Source organism: Piliocolobus tephrosceles, chromosome 6 (assembly GCF_002776525.5).
Source record: "Piliocolobus tephrosceles isolate RC106 chromosome 6, ASM277652v3, whole genome shotgun sequence".
In the NCBI taxonomy this organism is placed as follows: Eukaryota; Metazoa; Chordata; class Mammalia; order Primates; family Cercopithecidae; genus Piliocolobus; species Piliocolobus tephrosceles.
Window position 1 is genome coordinate 25,349,756 of NC_045439.1, and position 24,403 is coordinate 25,374,158.

At 39.8% G+C, this 24,403-nt stretch overlaps 1 protein-coding gene across 1 annotated transcript in view; it reads right to left on the minus strand.

The window, feature by feature from the left end:
• TSHR (thyroid stimulating hormone receptor) overlaps positions 1 to 24,403 on the minus strand; it is a 183,542-nt gene that overhangs the window by 5,279 nt on the left and 153,860 nt on the right. Inside the window, exon 9 of the mRNA XM_023185143.2 lies at positions 1,557 to 1,745. Within this exon, the coding sequence (XP_023040911.1) occupies positions 1,557 to 1,745 (189 nt within the window). The remainder of the gene's footprint in view (positions 1 to 1,556; positions 1,746 to 24,403) is intronic.

Genomic DNA, 24,403 nt, shown 5'->3' on the forward strand with positions numbered 1-24,403 from the left:
TCACCCAGGCTGGAGTGCACTGGCATGATCTCGGCTCACTACAACCTCCACCTACTGGATTCAAGCGATTTTTCTGCCTTAGCCTTCCCAGTAACTGGGATTATAGGCACCTGCCACCACATCGGCTAATTTTGTTTTTTGTATTTTTAGTAGAGACGGGGGTTTCACCATGTTGGCCAGGCTGGTCTCGAACTCCTGACCTCAGGTGATCCGGCCGCTTCAGCCTCCCAAAGTGCTGGGATTTCAGGTGTGAGACATTGTGCCCGGCTGCCAGATTGGCCTTCTTTGTATGGCTGTTTTAGCTTCTGCCCTCACACCTGATCTGATATTTTCCTGACTGCAATTATGTGTGTAGTAAGTCAATCAGTAAATACATAGAAGCTGAGGAGGACTGAATAGAGATAATGAAGGTGGATTAGGAGGACAGATCATAGAAGACACAACAGGGGAAATAATGCAGAGTAAAAGTGAAAAAGTAAAAGAATCAGAGAAAGCCTGGAGAGCAAATGAAGGCCATCCCTCCTTCACAGGCTCATAAGCAGCCTGATGTGCACATACTATATATCACAGTTAATATTAATGAAGATCTTATAATATTCCAGGCCATTCCATTCTGGTGTTTTCCATTCAGTTTCTCATTTAATCTTCTCAAAACTCCTATGAATGATAGCATTACGATCTCCATTCCCAAAGATTCAGAGTGGTTAAGTAACTAGGCTGGGATAACACAACTTGGAAAATGGCAGAGCTGCGGTATAAACCCAGCTGACTCCAAAGCCTGCAGGCATGTAACCAGTGAGTTATGACATTTGCGAGGCCCAAACCGATCAGGTAACCCAACTGTTTGTGTTATTTATAAGTCTGTTCTCATGGTTGTGGTGTCTGGGGTCTAATATGTGTTGCAGTATCTAATTATGAATTGTACCTGGAAACCAGAAATCATGTCTGCATAACCTCTATAAGATTCTATGAGATCTGGTTGTGTTTCTCTCTCCTGTGCTATCTGTCACCTCTTCTGCTCTACAGCTATCCAGCAACATTTGCCTTATTTCTTTTTTTTTTTTCTTTTTTTTTGAGGCGGAGTCTCGCTCTGTCGCCCGGGCTGCAGTGCAGTGGCCGGATCTCAGCTCACTGCAAGCTCCGCCTCCCGGGTTTACGCCATTCTCCTGCCTCAGCCTCCCGAGTAGCTGGGACTACAGGCACCAGCCACCTCGCCCGGCTAGTTTTTTTTTGTATTTTTAGTAGAGACGAGGCTTCACCGTGTTAGCCAGGATAGTCTCGATCTCCTGACCTTGTGATCCACCCGTCTCGGCCTCCCAAAGTGCTGGGATTACAGGCTTGAGCCACCACGCCCGGCCCATTTGCCTTATTTCTCAGCTGCACCCACTTTTGGTGCGCAGGGTCACTGTGTCCCATGGATCTCCTGTTTTATATGGATGCTTCCAATATCATCTCCACCTGGTTTTCAAACCAGGCAGGGTCTTCCCCAAAACCAAGAAATGAATTCTACTTCCACCAAGGTCTTTTGTCACTTTTGCCGGGTCCCTGCCACTTACCCTCTGATTTTCTTCTGATTCTTAAAAGCACAGCAGTGGCTTGGGTAAGAAAGGTCAGCCCGTGTGAGGTGAAGGAAACTCAAGGAAAGTGGAAGTTTCTTAAGAGTCCAGGTGTTTCTTGCTATCAGTTCCTTCAGGTGCTCCAGGCCTTTGGATGGAAGGGCAGTAACACTGGTATGAGACACGTCCCTGGGAGGTAGAGAACAGAAAAATGCAGAGAGGTAGTGAGCAGCCAGGGCCTTCTCAGCCTTGGCCAGAAAGTCAAACAGGCCTGAGGTAAATGGGGAGATGACATGCTCCTTTCTTCTACTGAGTACATAAGCTGTGCTCCTGGTCTAAGGAGGGATGGATATTAGGCTTCTAAGTCTGTGTTACAGGAACTCCTTGGAATTCCAGTATCCATCAGTACAAATGCTATTTCTACGGTCATTTTATTCTATCCATCACAATACACACAAAGTCTTGGAATCAGAGGGAGATGTCAATTTTACTCTGCAACATGCCACCATGTGACTATGAAAGGGTCTCAAGAGGCAAGAGAAATAAAGTAGAACAGAGACAAAGGGGCTTACCTTGCTATCAGCTGCTGTGGGGACTAGAGTTTGGGGACTGATACACTGATCACTGATATGAATCAACATCAGTACCATGAAAATCTGATAATGATGCAGACCTCGGAGTCATAACCAGTTACACTGGGAATTCATGACTGACAACAATTTCCCTGCCCCCACCCTTCCAGTGTCTTTAGAAGACTGTAAATCAATTCTTGGAAAGAAAACTCAAATGTTGATATTAACAATGTGAAATCAGATTCAAATCACTTCCGAGAACAATGGGGTGGGGGGTGACGGTCAGGCTGGGAACAGTGTAGACATTAGTGTTAGTTACTAAAGTAGAATGAATTCATGGCATTAGTGTGGCATTCTCTGCTCTTTTCTGAATCCCAAAGAGTCCAGGTTCCATGTCTTGCTCCATCATTTTTATTGGCACCATTAATAGCTTGAATAAATCCATGAATATTTAACCTAATATCCCTCCTATTTTATATTTTGTCAATTAAAATATTCCTCATAGAAGATAATTCCATTTAAAATATTTAATATAATTAATAGTATCCGATTAGCGAGTGAATTCCATTATTTTCCATTTCTTCCCCCACATAATTGTAATTGGACTTAGCTGGGATTAACATTCTCAAGGTTCAAGGCCGTCAGAACATGAAGCTCATGTATTAACCCCATTCTCACCACAGGGCTGTCACTCTTGTGAGGAAAGGGTTGGTGCGGTTGCTATTTTGTTTTGTATTTAATTAAAAACTATATATAATCTAGCATTTCCCAAATTTGCCTGGTGGTAAGAATTACCCTTGGCGCGGCCGGGTGCGGTAGCTCACGCCTGTAATCCCAGCACTTTAGGAGGCCAAGGCAGGCAAATCACGAGGTCAGGAGTTCGAGACCAGCATGGCCAACATAGTGAAACCCCATCTCTACTAAAAATACAAAAGTTAGCCAGGTATGGTGGCACATGTCTGTAGTCCCAGCTACTCAGGAAGCTTACGCAGGAGAATCGCTTCAACCCAGAAGGCGGAAGTTGCAGTGAGCTGAGACCATGCCATTGTACTCTAGCCTGGGTGACAAAGTGAGACTCTGTCTCAAAACAACAATAACAACAACAAATACCCTTGGCGCTTGTTTCTGTATTATCCCCAGGTGATTTTTGACATTAGACATTTATAAACTGGCATAAATTAACACCTTTGCGGTTAGTGAGAGAGTGGAGGGACTTTTGAACCAGACTTAAGCACAGTTGTGAAGCAAATGAAGCTGGGTTTGTTCTTCTGCCTCATCTGTCCTTTTTGAGGCATGTCTTTCTCTTTTAGCCATGCTGTCTTCAAGGTGTGGCCATCTTTCAATTCCAGCTTTCTGGAAGCATCTTAGGTTGCTCTTCCCAGTGATACTTTCATGTCAGAGCATCTCATGGCTCATTTCCCTGCTTTGTTGTCTGCTAGATACACTGATTGTGTGTGTTCATCTGAAAGAGTTGATCCAAGTAATGTGCTTGCATTTTAATACATATTTCTTGAGAAAACATGTTATAATTATTTCAGTTACTGCATGACAAAACACCCCAAAACTAAGCGGCATAAATCAACAATCTTTTTATTATGAGCATAGGTTTTATGGATCATGAATTTGAACAGGGAATGGTGGGGATAGGTTGTCTCTGTTCTGTGATGTCTGGGGCGTCAGCTGGGAAGATCTGGAGTCTGGGATGACTCAATGCCTGGGGGTTGGGATTATCCGCAATTTCCTTCACTAGCATGTCTGGTGCCAGGGCTGAGGTGATTCAAAGACTGAGATCAGCTGAGACTGTTGCTGTGGCTACTCCAGGTGACTTGACCTTCCCACATTACATCAGCCAGATTCTAAGAGAACTATTAAATTCAAGGGCAGAGAACATACAGTCCACCTCTTAATGGGAAGAGTGTCAAAGAATTCGGTGCCTTCTTGTAAAACTGCCCTAATGATCTAAGTGATGGAGACAGCATTGAGGCAGATAATCTGGGGAAAAACTGGCAGTTTATCACTCTGCAAATCAGCATTTCTAGTCCAGGGATCACTCTGGACCAGCATCAGAATCATTTGTAATACAGATTGAGGCATGTCCCAGACCAAATGAATTATAATCTCTGTTTGTGGAGCCTGGGAATCTGTATTACTTAAGATGCTCTCCAAGCGATTCAGAAGCTGGTTTCAATTCTCAAAGCATTTTTATGAAGCAGGCAGATACTAAAATTCAGACAAAGAAATATCTCTTTGTGTCCAAAGAGATACAGTGAACCAAGGGTGGCGTCATAACCATCATTTGGGTCTAGAGAACTCAGCTTCATTGTCCCAGGAACTAGCCTTCACTTTCAGGTCTTTGGAGTCTTTGAACACAGATCCAGGTGCAGTAACTCTCCACGGACTCATTAGGAAACTGGGAGGGAAGATTTGATTCCAAAGTTTGTCTGAGTATGTGTAATGATGTATCCCAGGTGGCCTCTAAGTTAGGTCCCACTCAGGCTGAACTAGGAGGGTGCTTGGTCAGGCAAGGAGAAAGTACATGTGGGGAAATGTGGATAAACCTTATGACAAAAACATTTATCACACAATGGGTGCTTGGCATATGGTAGGTCCTCAGTAGTTGTTAATTTCCCCCTTGTCCCAATTTGAAGTTTATCTGAGCTCAAGCCAAAAGCAATGAAGTTGGCAAATACAGCTCCAGTCCAGACCTCAACTTGTAGATCCAATTGCTTATTTGATATCTCCACCTGGATGCCTCACAGGCATCTCCAACTTAATAGGTCCTTTCAAAACTTAGCTTTTCATCCCTTGCCCTCAGCTCAACCTGCTCCTCTTCTATTTCCCCCCAACATGGTAATTGACACTCTCATCCACTTGATTGCTCAAATTAGTAATCTTGGAATCACTACAACATGTTGGATTTCCTTAAGACCATTGTCCCATCCACCTTTAATCTTGCAAAACACCTATGATTCTGAACTCCAAAGGAATCTCAAATCCATGTATTTGCATCTCCAGTGTAAGCTTTCTAGTCCAAGCTAACATTATGTCTTACTGCAATATCTTTCCTGTCCAGTTTTATTCTTTTTCAATCCATTCCTCACATAGTAGCCAGAGTAATCATAACATATGAAGTGAGTAATGTCACTTTCCTGCCTAAAGGCCTACAGTGACTTCTCAATGTACCATGAATAACATCCGTGCTTCCTGCCACGCCCTTTAAGCTCTTGCAGATCTAGCACTGGACTACCTCTGTAACCTCATCTCAGAGTTCTAAGGCCACTTACAGGCAAAATTAGAATCTATTATACTTGAAGACATCTTAATCCTCACTTGTCATAGTTCTAAGTATCCACTGGGCATGCTACATCTTAAGTGCTCCTGTGCACTCCACCCACACTATCTCTGCATTACAGAGTCAAGCAGGGGGAACAACTACCTTTTTTCTTTTTTGATTTAACCACCCTTGCAGTGATCTGCAGTTTTAATCAGACAGTCTGGTTGCTATCAGACAGAAAGGTAGAAGATCCTCTATACTTTCCTACAGATCTAGCACTGCCTGTCCACTCAAAATATCTCAAATAGAATGATTCTTGCCTTGAAGCCTACTGGAATTTCTTTATTTCTTGTCTTCCATCTACCATTTTCCAGGGCTTGAAGCTTCTATGTCCTTGTGGAGTCTCTCTTGCCCTTGCCCTACATTCATGCTGTGAATATTTACAACAACATGAAATTGTGCTAGAACACCCCCACCCCATGATCAGATGTCAGCCCAGCTGTTTGCACATTTACAGTTTCATGGTTCTCATTCCACCTTAGTTTAGGTCTGAACTATATTTCACCTGAGTTTTGCAAAAATTTCGTGACTGGTCTCAGAAATCTTCCACTATTCCGATCTTAGGAACTCAGGAAAGAATGCTTTTTCTGAAGGACTTTAGGAAAGACTTAGGAAAGAATGTCCTTTCTAAAACACAGATCTTATCATATTGCTTTCCAGCTTGAAATCCATGCCTCCTATAATATCTACAGATTGAAGTTCAAGTTTCCTAGGAGACTATTTCCCCCCTCCCCAGTAGGAGTCTCTTTCTGAATCTTGTGTCATCTTTTTTCTTGATTTTCTCTCCTAGAGCACATTTTCAAGTAATTTCTTAGGCCGTGTGAGGGAGATATTTTCTGAGTCTTTTGACTTGTTATTACTTCTGGAAGCTTCTCAGACCTTCTCTTTATCCCTGGTGTGACACTTCATGAAGGTGTACCTTGATAGGAATCTTTTTCCATGTATTATAATGGGCACTGGGGGAAGAGAGGCCCCTTCAATCTGAAGACCTTTGTTCTTCACCTCTGGGAAATTTTCTTGTATTGTTTCTGGGATAACTTATTCTCATTTTATCTGTTTTGTCTCTGGAATTCTTAATAAGAGGAAAAGTCACCTCCTGGTCCCTCAGACATATCTCCATCTTTTGTTGGAATTTTCTCCTATTACTTTTATTAAATTGCCTGGTAAAATTCCTTGAGTGCATCTCCCATCTCTTCTATTAAATTTTTAATTTTAGCTTCATGAGAGCTGGAATACTGCCTGCTCTGTTTATTGCCATATTTTTGGTACCTAGACTGGTGTTTAGCCAACAGAAGACTCTAAATACGTACTTGTCAAATACCTGAATAGATTTTTAAGAGAACTCTCTTGTGTTCTGTTCCTTTTAAAAACAATGCATTTGGTCGGGCATGGTGGCTCACGTCTGTAATCCCAGCACTTTGGGAGGCCGAGGTGGGCAGATCACCCGAGGTCGGGAGTTTGAGACCAGCCTGACCAACATGGAGAAACCCGGTATCTACTAAAAATTCAAAATTAGCCAGGCATGGTGGCACATGCCTGTAATCCCAGCTACTTGGGAGGCTGAGGGAGGAGAAAATCACTTGAACCCAGGAGGTGGAGGTCGCGGTGAGCTGAGATCGCACCATTGCACTCCAGCCTAGGCAACAAGAGTGAAACTCCTTCTAAAAATAAAAATAAAATAAGAAAGAATAAAATATAAAATAAAATAAAAACAGCATATTTGAAGAAGCATACCCCTTTGTTTAGGATCATGGGTTTTAAATTCACACCATCTGGACTTAAATCCTGGCTTCTGCGCTTACTTTCAGTCACTTAAACTTTGCGTGCTGCAGTTTCCTTATCTTGAGTTTGTTGAACAGTAGCTCTTAGTGTCTTCTCAATAAATATTAGCTGTTATTATTATTATATATTTATTATTATTATCATGATTGTTATAGTAATAGGGATGAAATATGTTCTCAGATTTATCTCAGGTCCTTAATTATTGGTCCTTTCTCATTTCTGTGGTGTCTTTGATTTCTCCAGGCTTACTTCCCCCCATTTGTGTATCTTGGTTTTGATCTTCCGTGTTGGGAGCATTCATTGACTGGTGATCTCTGGTTGCAGACTTCATATTTAAGAGGATGCTTTTCTGTTGGCAGACTTTGCTTTAGGGTAATTGTGTAGGGAGTTGGCCATTATGCTGGTAGACCCTAAAGTGCCAGAATGTGAATGTCTTTTTTGTTTTAGGATTTCTCAACTTCTTCAGCTTAGTGGGGAGGTACTTAGCTGTTAGAATTCCGCATAAATAGAGTAGAGGATTCATGTTTCCAGATATAAACTTTCAGTTAACCCTTCTGTTTTCAGTCCCATGTCTTACTCTTACCACATGCCGTACGCATCACCTCTAAGTCCCGTTCCTCCCAGAGATTTTACAGGGCAAGACAGCAGTCTCTGACTATGCTCCCTTTGAGTACTGTGAGTTTCGCCTTCCTTCTCTTCTGTTTTTCTTCATTCTGAATTCTGTAGCTCTTCAGGCCATGGATGGGCTCTCACCTGTCTTCTGTGAATGTATGCATAGTAAAAATTCTTGTGGATGTATAAATAGGAAAAATTCCTTTCTCATCTTTTTAAGGGGATCTCAGGAGGGAGAGAAAATAAAATCTTAGGTTTAATGCTTCATTTTAACTTTTAATCACCACTATATTTAGCACACAGAACTGTGCAAGAGCTTGGAACAAATACTTGTTTAGTACTGAGCCACATTTGATAGTCTCCCAATTCTGGAGTTGTTGGAGAATAAATCTCAGTCTGAAGAGATCCTCAAACTCAACAAGTCAGGAATCATTTTAAGTTATTTGAGGCTGTATTTTTTCCTACTCACCCAAAGTTTTATTTGATTACTTCAAATCTGGATTTTTATTATTTATTATTAATTAATTAATTAATTAATTTTTTTGAGATGGAGTCTCACTCTGCCGCCCAGGCTGGAGTGCAGTGGCGCGATCTCGGCTCACTGCAAGCTCCACCTCCGGGGTTCATGCCATTCTCCTGCCTCAGCCTCCAGAGTAGCTGGGACTACAGGCACCCACCACCACGCCCGGCTAATTTTTTTGTATTTTTAGTAGAGACAGGGTTTCACCGTGTTAGCCAGGATGGTCTCAATTTCCTGACCTCGTGATCTGCCTGCCTCAGCCTCCCAAAGTGCTGGGATTACAGGCATGAGCCACCGCGCCCCACCCAGGATTTTAAAATAGTGTACCTTCTTTCCTAAAATAAACCTGTCAACATGTAGTATTTTTTTTTTTTTTTCTGTGTAAGAAGAATATAAAGAGTTGTTATGGGTGATGAAGGGGTCTGAAATCACTTATGGATGTAGCCATGTGGATAGAAACCTACAAGCTGGAGGGCTTCCCTCTGTTTTGTTGGCTCTGGCACTCTCTTCAAAGAGTTCATCAAGCAATGGGCATTGAACACCATGAGAATCTGTCTCTAGCAAGCATTTACTTGCAAATCAGAATGCAGCTGAGCTGAGTCTGGCAGATGGTTTGAAGTCTAATTGCCTAGGTCGTGGGAATAATCTCGAGTTAAGTGTCTAATGAAAGTAACAAGACCTGAATTTGGAGAGAGTGAGTCCTGCAGTGTTATATACAGAGAAGAATATCATGAGATTTTAATGATGCCAGGGAAAAGAAAGAGCTATGTTTAATGTCATAGGAAGAGCAAATTGCACCTCAAAAGCGATTATGTACTCTAGTATCCCCAAACATTGGAACTATTTTTATTTTTTGAGAGATATTTTGTCATTGATTATTATTTAAGATTAACTTATGATGAACTCAATTGCAAATTAAAGAAGCGCTAATTGGCTTGCCAGTGTTCCAACAGCAATTGCAAGTGGCTTTTCTGTTTGCTTGTCATGAAGGTAAGTTTTCCCAAAGGTCAATATGTGGAAGCTGCTCCATTATAAATGTGCAGTTATATCTGTAAATTGGTAGATGAAATGCATCTAAGAGCCGAAAGATTAATTTACTGTTTAAAATACAATGTAATTAATTTATTAATACTGAATTGAAAAATAAGTTAAAGGTTAAAAGGTATACATTCAAGACAGTCAGCTTATCCATTAATATGTTTAAATAATTTAGAAATACAATATGCATTTATTTAGCAAGTACAGAATGTATTCATTGCTGTCTAGGTCTCAAGTATAGTTCTAGAAGCTAGGACTATAGCAGTAAACTAAACAGACAGAAATTCCTGCTCTCCTCATGCTTCATTCTAGTGAAGAGAAAGATAACTTTTTCTTAAAAAGTGAGGATATATAGTATGTTAGATGACAATGATAAGCACTATGGGGAAAAGGAAAACAGGGAAGAGAAAAGGCAGAGACCAGGAGTGGGTCACAATGAGAGATGAGGGGACAGTGACAGAGAAGTCCTCACTGAGGAGATAGTTGAGGAAATGTCTGAAGGAGGTGAGGGAGACAGCCAAGCTGATATCTGGGGCAAAAGCATTGCAGGCCAAGGGACCAGCAGTGTAAAGACTGTGAGGAGTGCACCTGGTATGTTTGAGGAAGCAAGGAGGCCAGTGACCTTGTAGGCTGTCAAAAGAACATTGCATTTTCATGGAAGTGAGATCAAAAGGCTGCAGAGGTATGGTATAATCTGACTTATTTAAAAAGGATCATGCTGCTGCTTTGAAAATAACCAAAGTGAGCAAGGGGTGGAAACAGGGAGACCAAAAATAGAGCGGATGGTGCTTTGGACCAGGGTGGTAGCAGTGAGACACTGAAAATGGTGGGAGTTTGTAGATATTTGAAAAGTAGAGCCATTGGGACTTTCTGATGGATTGGATATGGGGTATGTGAGAAAGAGAAGAGTTGAGAATGACTCCAAGATTTCTAGTCTGCAGCTGGGAGAATGAAGTTACCATTTCCTGAGATGGGGAAGGCTGCAGGTGAGATAGGTTTGGAGAGAATGATCAGAAGTTCACTTTTGGGCATGTCAAGTTTGAGATGCCTATTGGACATCCAGATGGTGACGGCAGGTAAGCAGTGTTTTATGAGCATGGAATTTGGGAGAATTGTCTGGACTGGAGATTTCTATTTGGGTATCATAGGCTTTAGGTAAAGCCATACAAATAGATAAGATCACCAAGGAAGTGAATAAAGATATAGATAAAAAGAATATCAAAGATGGAGCCCTGGGGCACTCCATCATTAAGAGATCAGGAAGAAGAGGAAGAGCTAGAAAAACAGAGTAGGAGGGAACAATCAGAGGTATGGATAAAAACCAAGAGAGAGTAATGCCTTGGAAGCCAAAAGAAGAATACATTCCAAGGAGGATGGAGTCAGCAACTGAGTCAAATGCTTCTGAAATAAGTACTAATTGGCCATTTGATTTAGCAACTGTGGAAGTCATTGTTGACCTTGTAAAGAGAGTTTTAGTGGCATGGTGGGAAGTGAAAACCTGATTGGAGTAAGCATAACAGAAATTGGGATAGTTGCTGCAAAAAGGCACAGATAAATAGGGCAGTAGGTGGAAGTAGATATGAAGGAAGGGGTTTTTTAAAATTATAAATATTTCAATATTTTCCTAAAAATTAAGTAATCTTTTTAAAAGAAATAAAATCTAAAACAATAACTCTTTAAGGCCATGTAATATTCAATCAGTTTTCCAAGAAAGGCAAGGTAGTTCTTACCTTGTTTAAGTCAGATCCAATAGATACAGAAAAGGTATCCAATTGATGCCTCTTAGGTGTCTTTTAATCCATATTCACGAAATATTGTTTTAAGATGGAAGAAACTACAGCATGTTTACACACTGATGGGAGATAATTTAGTAGGGAGGGAAATACAGAAGATTAGGAAAGAAGGGAGAGGATTGCTGAAGCGATGCCCTTGAGTTTTTGAGAGGGGATGGGATCTAGGGCCCCAGTGAAGGGGCCAGCCTTAAAAAGTGACTTAAAATACAGAAAAGAGGAGAAAGGATGTGGGTGTAGATGCAGGAATATGGGTAGATGTGGTAGTGGGACATGAGGAGTTCTCTTTGGATTGATTTTATGCTCAGGGAAATGGAAATCAAGGTGATCAAGTGGACATGAGAATGAGGCAGAGGCCTAGAGAACTGAAGAGAGGAGAGACCATAGGACACGGTCATCCAACAGAGTGGGAGAGGGAATGGGGAAGTGGGATGTGATCGCTGTGCGGCAGGTAGATCCTGCTTGGGGTGAGTTATTTAAGGTGAAACCACTTGCCATGTTCAGCTGCAAAAGCCCAGGCCTGCAGCAGGTGGGTGGTTAGACCTAATCATGGTTGGACTTGGCCAGAAGAGGCTGATGAGACAGAGAGGCAAGGTAGTTAGTTGCCTGTGTATACAAGTCAGTGTTTTTAATGATGGAACATGGCATTTAAGCTGCATAAGGAAAGAGTGAGGATATGAGGGAGGTGAGAGACAGTGAAATGTTAGTAACAGACTGTAGATCCTGGTAGAACCAAGAAATTGAAGGATTAATGTATTCTAAGGAAAGAGATAGAAAGAGAGCAGGATGCTTAAGATTAAGGTTATGGAGGCTTTGTAGTCATTGATCATGACAGGTCTAGTGAAGTCTGGAAGTACGGTGGAGGGCAGGCTTGTTGCGGGAGTGGAGTTGAGAGGTCAAGGTATAGGAAAGATAATCCATGTGGATATTGAAATAACTGAAGTTAGGACAGCAGCAGTGTTGGAGGGAAAAAATGGTGTATATAGGAGGGTTAGGGACTATCCTCTGTTTCAGTCATCCCTGTGGGTCTTGGAGCATATCCTCCATGGGTAAAAGGGGTACCACTGTAGGCAAATATCTAGAATGTCAGATGGTAATAAGCATCATGGGCAAAAATAAAACAGGGGAGTGGGATGAAGAGTGGTGGGCAGCTTGCAAACTTAAATAGAACATTCAGGGAAGACCTCAATGAGAAACTTCACCTTAAGCAAAGACATGTATCAGGCAAAGGAACCAGCTATGGGTATCTGGGGAGAGGGTTCTCTGGCAGAGAAAACAACTAGTGCCCAACCCCTAAGGTGGGAACATGCCATGTATCCTATTCAGTGTGGCTGGGGTAGAACCAGTAAGAGGAAAGAAATAGCAGGTAGGATGAGAGACTACGTGGCATGGGTGTGCGACAAACAGCATAGGTCTTTGAAGGCTGTTTGTGATGACTTTGTTTCTTTAAAAATGAAGATGATAAACCACCACTGGAGGCTTTTAAGCAGAAACTTAAGAAAATGATTAAGTAAAGTTGCAGAATTACAACAGGTACAAGAATAATCTTACATAAAAGGGGTTGATGTGATGTACCAGAAAGAGATTATGTTTTAGAGTTAGTTAATACTGAATTTCTATCCTAGTATTTCCCTTACGGCCAGGTGACCTTGGGGGACTTACCTGATATCTCTGCACCAGTTTCCTTATATGTTAAATAGGAATAAGAATACTTTCTATTGAATAGTTAGGCCCAAAGTGATAGACTGTCTGTAAAGAACCAAGCAGAAAGCTAATGCTCAAAAATGACTTATTATTAATAAGAAAATTCCTGTCTGACTATTCAGAAAATTGATCAGAAATTATGAATCATTTCTCAAAGTCTATGTGTACAAATAAAATTGCTTTATAACTCAGATATTACTATGATCATTTCTTATAAGCCTATACTTTCCATGATCTATGAAATCTTTCAGCATTTACTATTGCAACATAATGGATTCCGCAACGGAAAATTGACATATCCTGTAAGTTGGTGAGTCAGCATTCTACCACACAGTGACAAATGGAAACCAGGGCAGTTTTTAGTCCATTTTCACACTGCTGATAAAGACATACCAGAGACTGGGTAATTTATAAAGAAAAAGAGGTTTAATGGACTCACAGTTCCACGTTGCCTCCTGCCTCACAATCATGGCGGAAGGCACAAGACAAAAGGCAAAAGGCACGTCTTACATGGCGGCAGGCAAGAGAGGAAATGACAGCCAAGTGAAAGGGGGAACCCCTTATAAAACTATCAGATTTTGTGAGACTTATTCACTACCACGAGAACACTATAGGGGAACCACCTCCATGATTCAATTATCTCCCACTGGGTCCCTCCCACAACATGTGGGAATTGTGGGAGCAACAATTCAAGATGAGATTCGGTTGGGGACACAGCCAAACCATATCAACTGCCAATAGTCAGATGCTGAAACACAAGCATAGCCTCCTCCTCAATGTCGAATCCCCTCCCTTCTCAACCTCACAACCCCTAACCACACCCAAAATGATCATCATCATAGTGGCAAAAGGGTCAACCTCAGTGCTACTTGTGTGAGATAAAAGGTCCACTTTTTTTTAAGTGTTTATTTCTTTTAGACTCAGAGGCAGAATGTAATTAACAAGATGGATTTCCATGTCCTGGCAGAGATAGTGTGTCATATGACAATGCTTCATTATTTCCTCCCACCTGTTCCAGGAGTAAACTCCCAGAAGAGTGAAAACATTATTACCCATCCACATTTACTTGGGAAGAACTGTGTGCCTAATTCTACATGCTAAAAACTACTTTTTGTGTTTCTGTTTGTAGGTTATTTATTCAAAAATTTAATCCAAGGTTGATTTATACCTCTCATTATTTAGCCTGTTGCCAGCATCCTCTAATTAATTGTAAAATCACAAGTAAAACCTGCTACAGAACATAATACACATAGCTTTTGCTTTACTATTTGGTCCTAGGCAATCTTGTTTCTCTTCTTTCATTATACAGATAATTGAGACTTGAAATGGGCAAAATCACCCAAAATTGAGAAGAGTGGTGTGGAGAAGTCAGAATCTTTTGGGGTTGGAAGGCTGAAATCAAATTTAGGTAAAAATAGCACAGAGCCTAGCAGGTACTCACTAACAGGTAGAGTTATTTATACATAAAATTGCAAAGAAGGAACAGTGAAGAAGTAATTATTGTCCTACTTGCTCAACAAAGAACAAACTTCAGATTCTTTACTGTTAAGAGCTCCTGGTTAAGGAGGGATAATTAGTTAATAAAATGGTTCAGAATTTACAAGGTTTAGAACATTTTGGCAGTGTTGTTTTCCTAGGATTCATTCTCAGCAAAAATTATTTTATGTTCTACCAGTTTTTATCAAGGTAAAAAGCCGTTACTTAAATACGTAACTTTAGCAAAACAATGCTAAAGAAATATTTTATGAATTTACGAATTATTTTTAGAGAAGAAAAGCTACTCTAGTTTACTTTTTGGTCTGGCATAGATAGGAAACATTTACTCAGACTGAATCCCCTGATATAAAATGCATGACCACTTGAGGCCATTGCTCTAGACAGTGGCTGCCGGTGTTTTGGAGAACTTTTACGTAAAGCAAAAATCTTTCAGGGATGATAGTAGTTGCACTGTTAGTCAGTTGAAGAAGTACAAAGGTTTGTATGATTTTGAGGATCTTTGCACTAACTGCTTTATCCCTCTCCCACCAGCAGGCAGCCCACTAGTTGGGGACAGCTCTGCAAATAATTTCTCCAATAGTTATGAAAGTAACATTGCCAATACAGATTGCTGTGATTTAATGTATTAATTCTTTTTTCTCGTAATAGTCGCTATGGCAATAGGAGATGCTACTGATCAATAAATTAGGATTTTGGTGAAACCGAACATCCTGAGTTGTCAATGTGAAAATTCCTAGGGCTGAAGCAGATCATTCCCTGTTCTTGTCAAGAAGTCAGCATGCACACCATTCTGGAAAGATCATTGCCTGCTCTCTCTCTTCAAATTCTTTCATGATTTTCTTCACAGCCCCTTTGCTGTGCCTCTGGAGATGTGGGCGTGTGACTTAGGAGGGATGACCTACTTCAGTTGCTTCCCCAACTACTCAGCTCCTTTGACATGGGTCTGGCTTGGTGCCCAAGCTAGGTAGTGCAAGATGTCAGTTTGTCTTGTGTTTGCAACTCATTTCACAGTCAGTGAGCAGGGCAGCCTAGCGTGCAAGCCTCCCCTGGGTTTGCACCTGCAGGAGGTTCCCTTCTCCAAGGGAGCTGCACCAAGAGCTTCACTTGATAAGCACAGAAAGAAAGTCAAGGAGCTCCAGGCTGCTGAGGTATTTGGGGCTCAATTTCCCTCCCCTCAGAGGGAGATCTAGTCCCTGTCAAATCGCCAGGAAGTGCAGATTAGCAGTCCCAACTCAGTGGCTGTGACAGAGGTATCCAGGAATAATATAGTCAGGGCTGAGGTGAGTTGAGGGCCACAAACTTTAGTCTGTTATGCAACTGTTACTACTACTTTCACAGGGGCCGTCCTTACCTGCTGAGTCAGATTAGGTTGTCCATAATACGATTTCAAAACACCATTCCAACACTATCCTTTCACCTGAATTATGTTTTTTTTTTTCCCTCTGAACATATCCCATATTTTCCTATAGACGTGGCTTTGTTTTCTCTCATAACTCTATCACTGTTGCAATTCTGCCCCTTACCTGAAGCCCATCTCAAATACTATCTCCTTTAATAAAGCTTTCGCTGATCACCCTAACTAGAAGTGGCGCGTTCAGTCTCTAAATATCTCCTCTGGCTCCTTTTACATTAAACTTATGTTACAGTTACTTATTCACATTTCTCCTAAAGTTGACTGTAACCTTTTCAAAGCAGAGGCTGTGTCTTATCCTTATAACTACTGGACCTCAATAGATGCTTAGTGAAATGCCTGTGGAATAAGTGAGTAAATGGACCATTTGCACTAGGGTTGGCAGAGAGCTGGTGGTCAGGACCAAAACTGATTTTATTTAGGTCAAAAATTTTATTCTGGAACACAATTGAATAATAAAAAGACAAAAATCCAATAAAAATGGGTGAAAAATTTGAACAGAAACTGGGTAAAAGAAAATATACAAATAGCTGACAAATGCCTGAAAAGATGCTCAACATCATTAATAGAAAGGGAAACATGAATTAAAACCACAATGAGAGACCCACTAGAATGGCTGGAATTAAAAAAAAACAACAATTAAAAGCACTGGCCAGTATAAAATGCTCATACCTTGCTGGTGAGAAAAGAAAATGAGACAACCCTTTTGGAAAGCAGCATAGCAGTGTTTCCTATAAAGTATATGTAAAGACATATATATAGAGATATACATCTATCCTATTACCCGTCAATGACTACTAAATTTTTGTATTAGAAACATAGCATGTCTATGGGAGGTAGGGTGAGGCATGAGGGAAATTTCTGGATGATGAAAATGTTCCAGGTCTTAACCAGGCTAGAGTAATACAGCTTTGTCAAAACGCATCAACCTGTACACTTAAAAAACTGTATATGTTATTGTATGCAAATACATATTGTATTTAAAATATGTTTGCTCAGGATCATCCTAGAAAATCATGTATTCACCTGTGTTCTTCAGGCATGCAGGAAAGGACTCTGCCACAAATTTTCAGCCACCTAATAGTATTATCTTGTGAAGATTATGAAGAGTTTTAAAAAAAAGAAAGAAAAAGAAAAAAAAAAAAAAAAAAAACCAAGAAATATGACAGTGCCATGACCCTTGAATTAATTTGATCAGCTAAAAACAGGAAAAGTTTATTTTTGAAGTTTATTTATGTTGATACCTGTAATGCAAACTCAAGGATATTATTACAGAGATTTCCTCTTCTTAGGAGGTACTTACTCAACAATATGCTAAATGCTATACTAAAGTGAGTTACGTAATTTAGAATTTAGAGAACTCTGATTATTATGAAAGGCATTGCATTTCAGTGTGTTCTTTTCTTTGAGATTAAAAACACCAAGAGATTCTCTTTCAAAATAAGATAAAAAGAAAACAAGGTAATCAAAAATGGAAAGTATAAAAATGGAAAATGAGATTGCATATCTTGATTAAAAATCAATCAAAAAATATTATTATACTTCCAAACTAAATTTAAAAGTCTTTTTGCGAAACAGCAAATATTGGATAATAGATCTTCTGACTCTGGATATTGAACCTGTTTTAAATTAGATTATCTTTTGAGAAGTGACCTTGAAAAACGCTGATTGAGTGGGTAAGTTTGGTTTTATTTTTGTTGACCATTAGACATGACTATATTCTCCCTCAAAAACCTTTATGAGACAGAAATATATATGGCATCTGATTCTCTTTTCTTTAGATGGAGTTTAAGATTTTCCAAGTTTGGCTTTTACAACAAATGACAATGAAATCATGGCTATTTGATATTTAGCTACAATTCATCCAATATTTATTGACCACTGTCTGTCTTCTGTTTTGAGGCAGGAAGGTTATAAAAAGTATAAGACACTGCTTATTTCCTCTGGAATCTTAAAGTCTAATTATGGAAAGAAGATATGTGGGAAAAAATAATGGAGATTTTGACAAAAGATGAAGACAAGAATTAAAGAGATGTCACACGTCCTTGCATGATTAGTTAACAAATTCATTTTCAGACAACAATTACACTTGGAAGTTCAGGAATGAGACTGGACTCTTCTTTGTTCATTTCTTACTTTTCTCCTATTGACCTCTCACATGCTGACATCTCCATTGTCTTCTCTTCCTATGCTTTGTTTCTTTTTAAGTGTTAATTTTTTTTTTTTCTCAGACAGAGTCTTGTTCTGTCTCCCAGGCTACAGTGCAATGGTGCAATCTTGGCTCACTGCAACCTCCCCATCCTGGGTTCAAGCGATTCTCGTGCCTCAGCCTCCCGAGCAGCTGGGATTATAGGTGCCTGCCACCGCTCCCAGCTAATTTTTGTATTTTTCATTAGAGACAGGGTTTCATCATGTTGGCCAGGCTGGTCTTGAACTCCTGACCTCAGGTGATCCACCCGCCTCAGCCTCCCAAAGTGTTGGGATTACAGGCGTGGCCACCATGCCTGGCCTAATTTTTATTAAAATAATGCATGGACCTATTTTTAAAAAGCAAATTATACTGGAAGCTTGATAATACAAGAGGCAGCCCTTCCCTGCAGTCTGGTGTCTGATGTCCCAGAAGTAACCCCTTTTAACTTCTGGTATTTCCTTCCATAAGTGTAAGTATTTCTTGATTTATTGGTTTTAGATTTTATCCACTGACTCTCTACTATAGAAGATGAGGATTTGGCTTTCTTTTATCATCCCTTACCCCCACACATTTCCTCTCCTGACACACTCCTCTACTCTCCTGAAATAGTTTTGTGACATATTTGGTTAAACCCATATTCAGTACTTTGGTTATTACAACTTTGCATATTGTGCTTTCATTTCCTTTGTCATGTAACTGTTTTATTTCTATTTTTTATTTTTTCATAAGATGTCCATCTGTCTCTCTTTTTTTATTTGTGTGTCTTGGTTTGAACAAACCTCTTGCTAAGTTTTCTACATGCTCCAGTGTTCTTTAAAACACGTCTCAAGGCTGTGAGTGGTGGCTCACGCCTGTAAACCCAGCACTTTGGGAGGCCTAGGCAGTCGGATCGCCTGAGGTCGGGAGTTTGAGACCAGCCTGGCCAACATGGTGAAACCCCGTCTCTACTAAAAATATAAAAATTAGCCAGGCGTGGTGGTGGGCGCCTGTAATCCCAGCTACTTGGGAGGCTGAGGCAGGAGAATTGCTTGAACCTGGGAGGTGGAGGTTGCAGTGAGTGGAGATCACAGCATTGTATTCCAGCCTGGGTGACAAAGCGAGACTTCATCTCAAAAAAAAAAAAAAAAGAAAGAAAAGAAAAGAAAACCTGTTTCAAATCAGTTTTTCACACAATGAATTCCATCAAATAATCTATCAACCCTTTTTTTTTTTGAGATGAAGTCTCAAAAAAAAAGTTTTTTTTTTTGGGACGGAGTCTTGCTCTGTCACCTAGGTTGGAGTGCAGTGGTGCTAACTTGGCTCACTTGCAGCCTCTGCCACCTGGCTTCAAGCAATTCTCCTATCTCAGCCTCCCAAGTAGCTGGGACTACAGTCATGTGCCAACATGCCTGGCTAATTTTTGTATTTTTAGTAGAGACGGAGTTTCACCATGTTGGCCAGGCTGGTCTCAAACTCCCAACCTCAAGTGATCCGCCTGTCTCCGTCTTCCAAAGTGTTACGATTACAGGCATGAGCCACCGTGCCCAACCAACCCTCTTTTATTTCTAGAAGACCTTCCTCTTGGAGTTTTCATTCTTCAGCTCTGATGTAGATGTCATGTTCTCAAGACTCCTAGGACCTACCTTTGTGGTCATCCCGGGATTTCTATTTGCTTCTTTCCTGTGTTGATCACTGTTTTAACAAAGTCCTCATTTTTCTCTTTCCTGGTTTATGCTCCAAGAAAAGACGAATAGGAAATCAAGGTTTTGAGACTTTGCATGTGAGAAAACGTCTTTATTTTATCAATCATACTTGATTGGTAGTTTGGAAATGACTTTCCCTTCAGAATTCAAAAGCTGTATTCTATCTATGGTCTTCTTCAGTGTCACCATTGAGAAAATTGATGGCATTCCAATTCTCCAGCCTGCACAGGTCACATGATCTCTGTCTAGACGCCTTTAATTTATTATTTTTATCCCATCGATTTCATGTGTTATGATGTACCTTCATGCCTCCCCACTTTTTTTTTTTTCTGCCATATGGGTTCTCTGTGGGTCTTTTTATTCTGAAAACACATTTTCCTTATTAATGGGAAATCTGCTACACTGTTTTCTTTTTCAGTTTTTGTTTTTTCTTCCTAAAACGTTTGTTATCTGGGTTGTGGACCTCCTGGCCTGAATTTGTAATTTTCTTATTTTTTCTTTCCTCTATTTCATTTTTTTTTTTTTTGCCATCTTTACTGAGTGCTGTTTTTCCCTTTATTTTTAACAACTTCTGCTTACTTTTTTGGTTTTGGCTTTCATGTTTTTACTTTTCAAAAGCTCTTTTATTATTTTCTGAATATTCCTGTATAAGGAATTATTTTGTGCATGTAAAACATTATCTCTCTGAGGATATTTGTCATAACTTTTATGAAAGTTTTCTTCTGGTTCTTGCATTGTCTCTGTTCCTTCCAAGTTCCTTTTTCTGTTTATTCTAGTCCTTGTTTTTCATGTCACCACTTCTATTCAACATAGTACTGGAAGTTCTAGTTAGAACAATTAGACAATACAAATAAAAGGCATCCAAATCCTAAAGAAAGAGGGAAAACTGTCTCTAAGTGCAGATGACATTATCTTATACAGAAAACCCTAAAGCCTCCACCAAAAAACTGTTAGAACTAAGAAATGAATTCAGTAAAGTTACAGGATACAAAGTCAACCTACAAAAATCAGTTGTGTTTCTATAAACAAATAATAAGCTATCAGAAAAAGAAATAAAGAAAACAATCCCATTTATAATAGCATCAAAACAAAACAAAAAATAGGAATAAATTTAAACCAAGGAGGTGAAATTTCTGTACACCGAAAACTATAAGACATTGACATTTTTCATGTCAATGGATTTCCTCAAAGGTCTGCTGGTTCTTCAATGTCTGTTCTTGTTTGTAAGGGTGGCCTATGGGAAGCTCTATGTGTGGAAGCTTATTGGCTGGTGGGCATTACTATGGTGACTTTAGGACACTATCAGTGATTCTTTTTGTAGGTTTTTTTTTTCTTTTCCTTGGGCCTGTCAGCTTCCTCAGTACTCTCATCTCTTACTGGGAGGGTATACATTCTGATGCCAATATTCTATGAGTTGAGTGGATAAGAGGTTGTTGTTCTTACATTTTAGAATGTAAATTTTCATATAATCCTGTTTTCAGAACAGTACCTGCCTTCTAACCCCAACTGTGCTTTTTCTCCTTGAGTCTTGGTGATGACATTTTAACAAAAAGAAAATTCTAGTCTTTTTCTGGGATGAGTAAGAAGTAGTGCTTGAGTGTGCAGAATGAGACCAACCAGCTTCAATGTCACCTATATTCTCATTTGCAGAACACTTAAGATTTAATTGATAAAATATTTCATAGATTTTGTGATTTGAATTAACTTGCATTTTATTAATTTCACCCATGGAAGTACTTAGCATGCAGCTCTCTCTTGGTTTTTGAAGACACTCATCACTTATATGATCACCTTTCCTACTCTTTGTCATTAAAAATACATGCTTTTTAATTTATTTATATTTTCTCAGAAGTATTGTCATTTTAATGTTGTTTAAAAGAGGATCAGGGAAAATCACATTGGTGGGGAGAGTTCAGAAGTCTCAATTCTATTCATTTTCTGAGATTTCCTCTATACCTGTATCCCCTCATCACTAGCTATATTCCAAAGAGTCTCAAATATATCTCTAGCCCTGACCTCTATTGTGACTTTTGAACCCCCATATATCACTGCCTGCTTGCACGCATCATGGGACCTCAAACTAACTTTCCCTATCTCAGGAAATGGTGATCTCATTCTCCTAACTGCTCAGTCAAAAATCGTTACAGTTCTCCTTGATTCCTTCCTTTCTCTCATCCACCATGTTCAATCCGTCAGCACGTCCTGTTGGCTTTACCTTAAAAAATACAGTAAGGATCAGATTATTTCTCATCATCTCCACTGCTACTGCCTTAGTGCAAGCTACTTTCATCTCGTGCCTATATTATTTTGGCATATTCCTAAGTTGTCTTCTTGCTTCCATACTTGGTCCCCTACAGTTTATTTTCAACACAACAGCCGGCATGTTCCTGTGAAACTTTGAGTCAGATTGTGACACACCTATGCTCAAAATGCTCCTATGGCTTCCCCTCTATCTAAAGAGCAAATCAAAAGACCTGATGATGGCCTCTAAGACCATCCGCAAGCTGCTCCTGAACTCTATCATCTTTTTGATCACAGCTTTTACTTTTTTCATCCCTGTTTACTTCACTCTGAGCGGCAATGGCTTCCTTGCTATTCCTCAGATGCGCCAGGTATATTCTCACCTGGGGGTCTTTGCACTTGTCTAAAATGCTTTTTTCAGATTGTCCCCAGGTTTGCCCCTTCGTTTCTTTCAGATAATTTCTGAATTGCCACCTTCTTTATGAGACTTTTCGCTCACTGCTCTTTAACGTAGTGACCCTCCCCTATTGACAGCACCCAGTGAAGAATCCCAAGCTTAGCAAGTCCTCATCAGTAAATGCTTATTGTACATTTTCAAAGGTTAGCTAGGGAAAGTTTAACCAGATTGATGGGAATGGATAGGAATGAGGGGGAGCAAGGAGAGAATTCCAGCTGGGTGAATGGCCAAATAAGAACTAAGATATGAGACCGCAAACTTAGAAATCATTCACATTCTCATGATACTTGTGAGCAGATGATTTAACCAAAGGAGAAGATACAGAGGAGAAAGAGCCAGGACCCAGGATGGAACCCCATTTTGAGGAATGATGCAGTGAGCTAAGGAGAGAAATGGGGAAGGAGTGATCAGAGAGGTTAGAACAGATCAGAATAATGAAGTGTCAAAATTCAGGAAGAAATGAAAATAATCATGATAATGTCTAACATTATTGAGGATATATTTAGTTCCTTTATTATCTTATTTAAACTTTATTAGTTTACTTTATCCTGTTTTGACAGATGAGAAAAATAAGACTTGGGTCTTACAGTTAGTAAGTGATGGGGCTAGGAGTCAACTCCAGGTATAACTCCTCATCTTTGTCACTTTCCACAACCTGGAATGCCACCAAGAGTCAGGGAAAGCATTTTCAGGCAGTTGCACAAATACTCTTAACTTAGTGGAAGAGTCTTGTAGAAAATCTTGCCGTAAATATAAAAAACAGCCTCTAGGCAGTACAAGCAGATAGTTTGACTGCTTCCAAAGAAGTAGAAATGGATACATTCGCTTGAGGACAACAGACTAAAATAGCTTCAAAATATGATTGCTCTTTAAATGCTCTAGTGTTTACAGAAGAGTGCTTTAATTATTTTTTGGGTACCATATTAATTTTACAAATATTTATTAAGCTTATACTGTGTTTTGGGCATTATAATATGAACCAGAATTGTAGAAATACAATTCTGCCCTCTAGGGCAGAATTAAAATGCCAACAGGTGCTCATCAGAAACATAAGATTGTAGCAGGGGTTTCCAGACAGTAGGAAGAGTAAGAGTTTAGCTTAACAGTATAAGTAGGTTGGAGAATTAAGGGAGCTAAGAGGTTCGATATGGATGGACCATTGGTCAGTGGCGTAAAGTAGTGTAAAAGACAAAGCTGAAGATTTTGGCAATGCCTTGCATACCACACCAAGACCTCTGTCCTAAGGGGAATGGGAGGCCAGTATTGGGTTTAAGATTCTACTTGCATGTGAACCCAAAGAGGTTTGGGGAGGGTGGATTTGAGAGGAACCAAGACTAAATAAAGGCAGGAGTCAGATTTGGAGATGCTAATCGTCTAGACTACTGCTACTCAAAGTATGGTGCCCATTGGCCAATAGCTTCTCACCAATCCAAGGATAAGAAGCGTATGCTGGATGTAAGCCAGCTACTTCAATTAAACACATTTTTGAGTTTGGTTGACTTCATTTTCATGACAAGACTTTCTCCAAAAAAGAAGCTGTGCTTTGCTATACATCGTGGACAGCTACTTACCTTGTAATGAGCTCACTTCGAGTGGTTCTAGTCTACACTATTGGTCTTCAAATTCTTTCAATCTCACATATTAATAAGTAAAAAAAATCTGAGTATGTACCACTGACATACGAATAGTCATGAACCCTATACATGTATTTTCGTAATACTATATTATATATACCATAACACACTAAACATACATTTTAAAATAATGCAATGAGGATAAGTAATACATATTTTTAAAAGTTTCACAACAGCAAAAGCAATATTATCAAATAGACTTAATTAGTTTTGAAAATTATCTTTAACCCTTTTGGCTATGGCTGTTCAAAGTCTGCTTTTGGTTCAGTTTATTTTGATTTTGGTTTAAATGGCTGTTCTAGTTGAAAAAATTACCAAAGACAGGTATTTCACCAAGAATAGAGCAGACTTCACTGCATTTATTAAACTAAGATTCTCATTT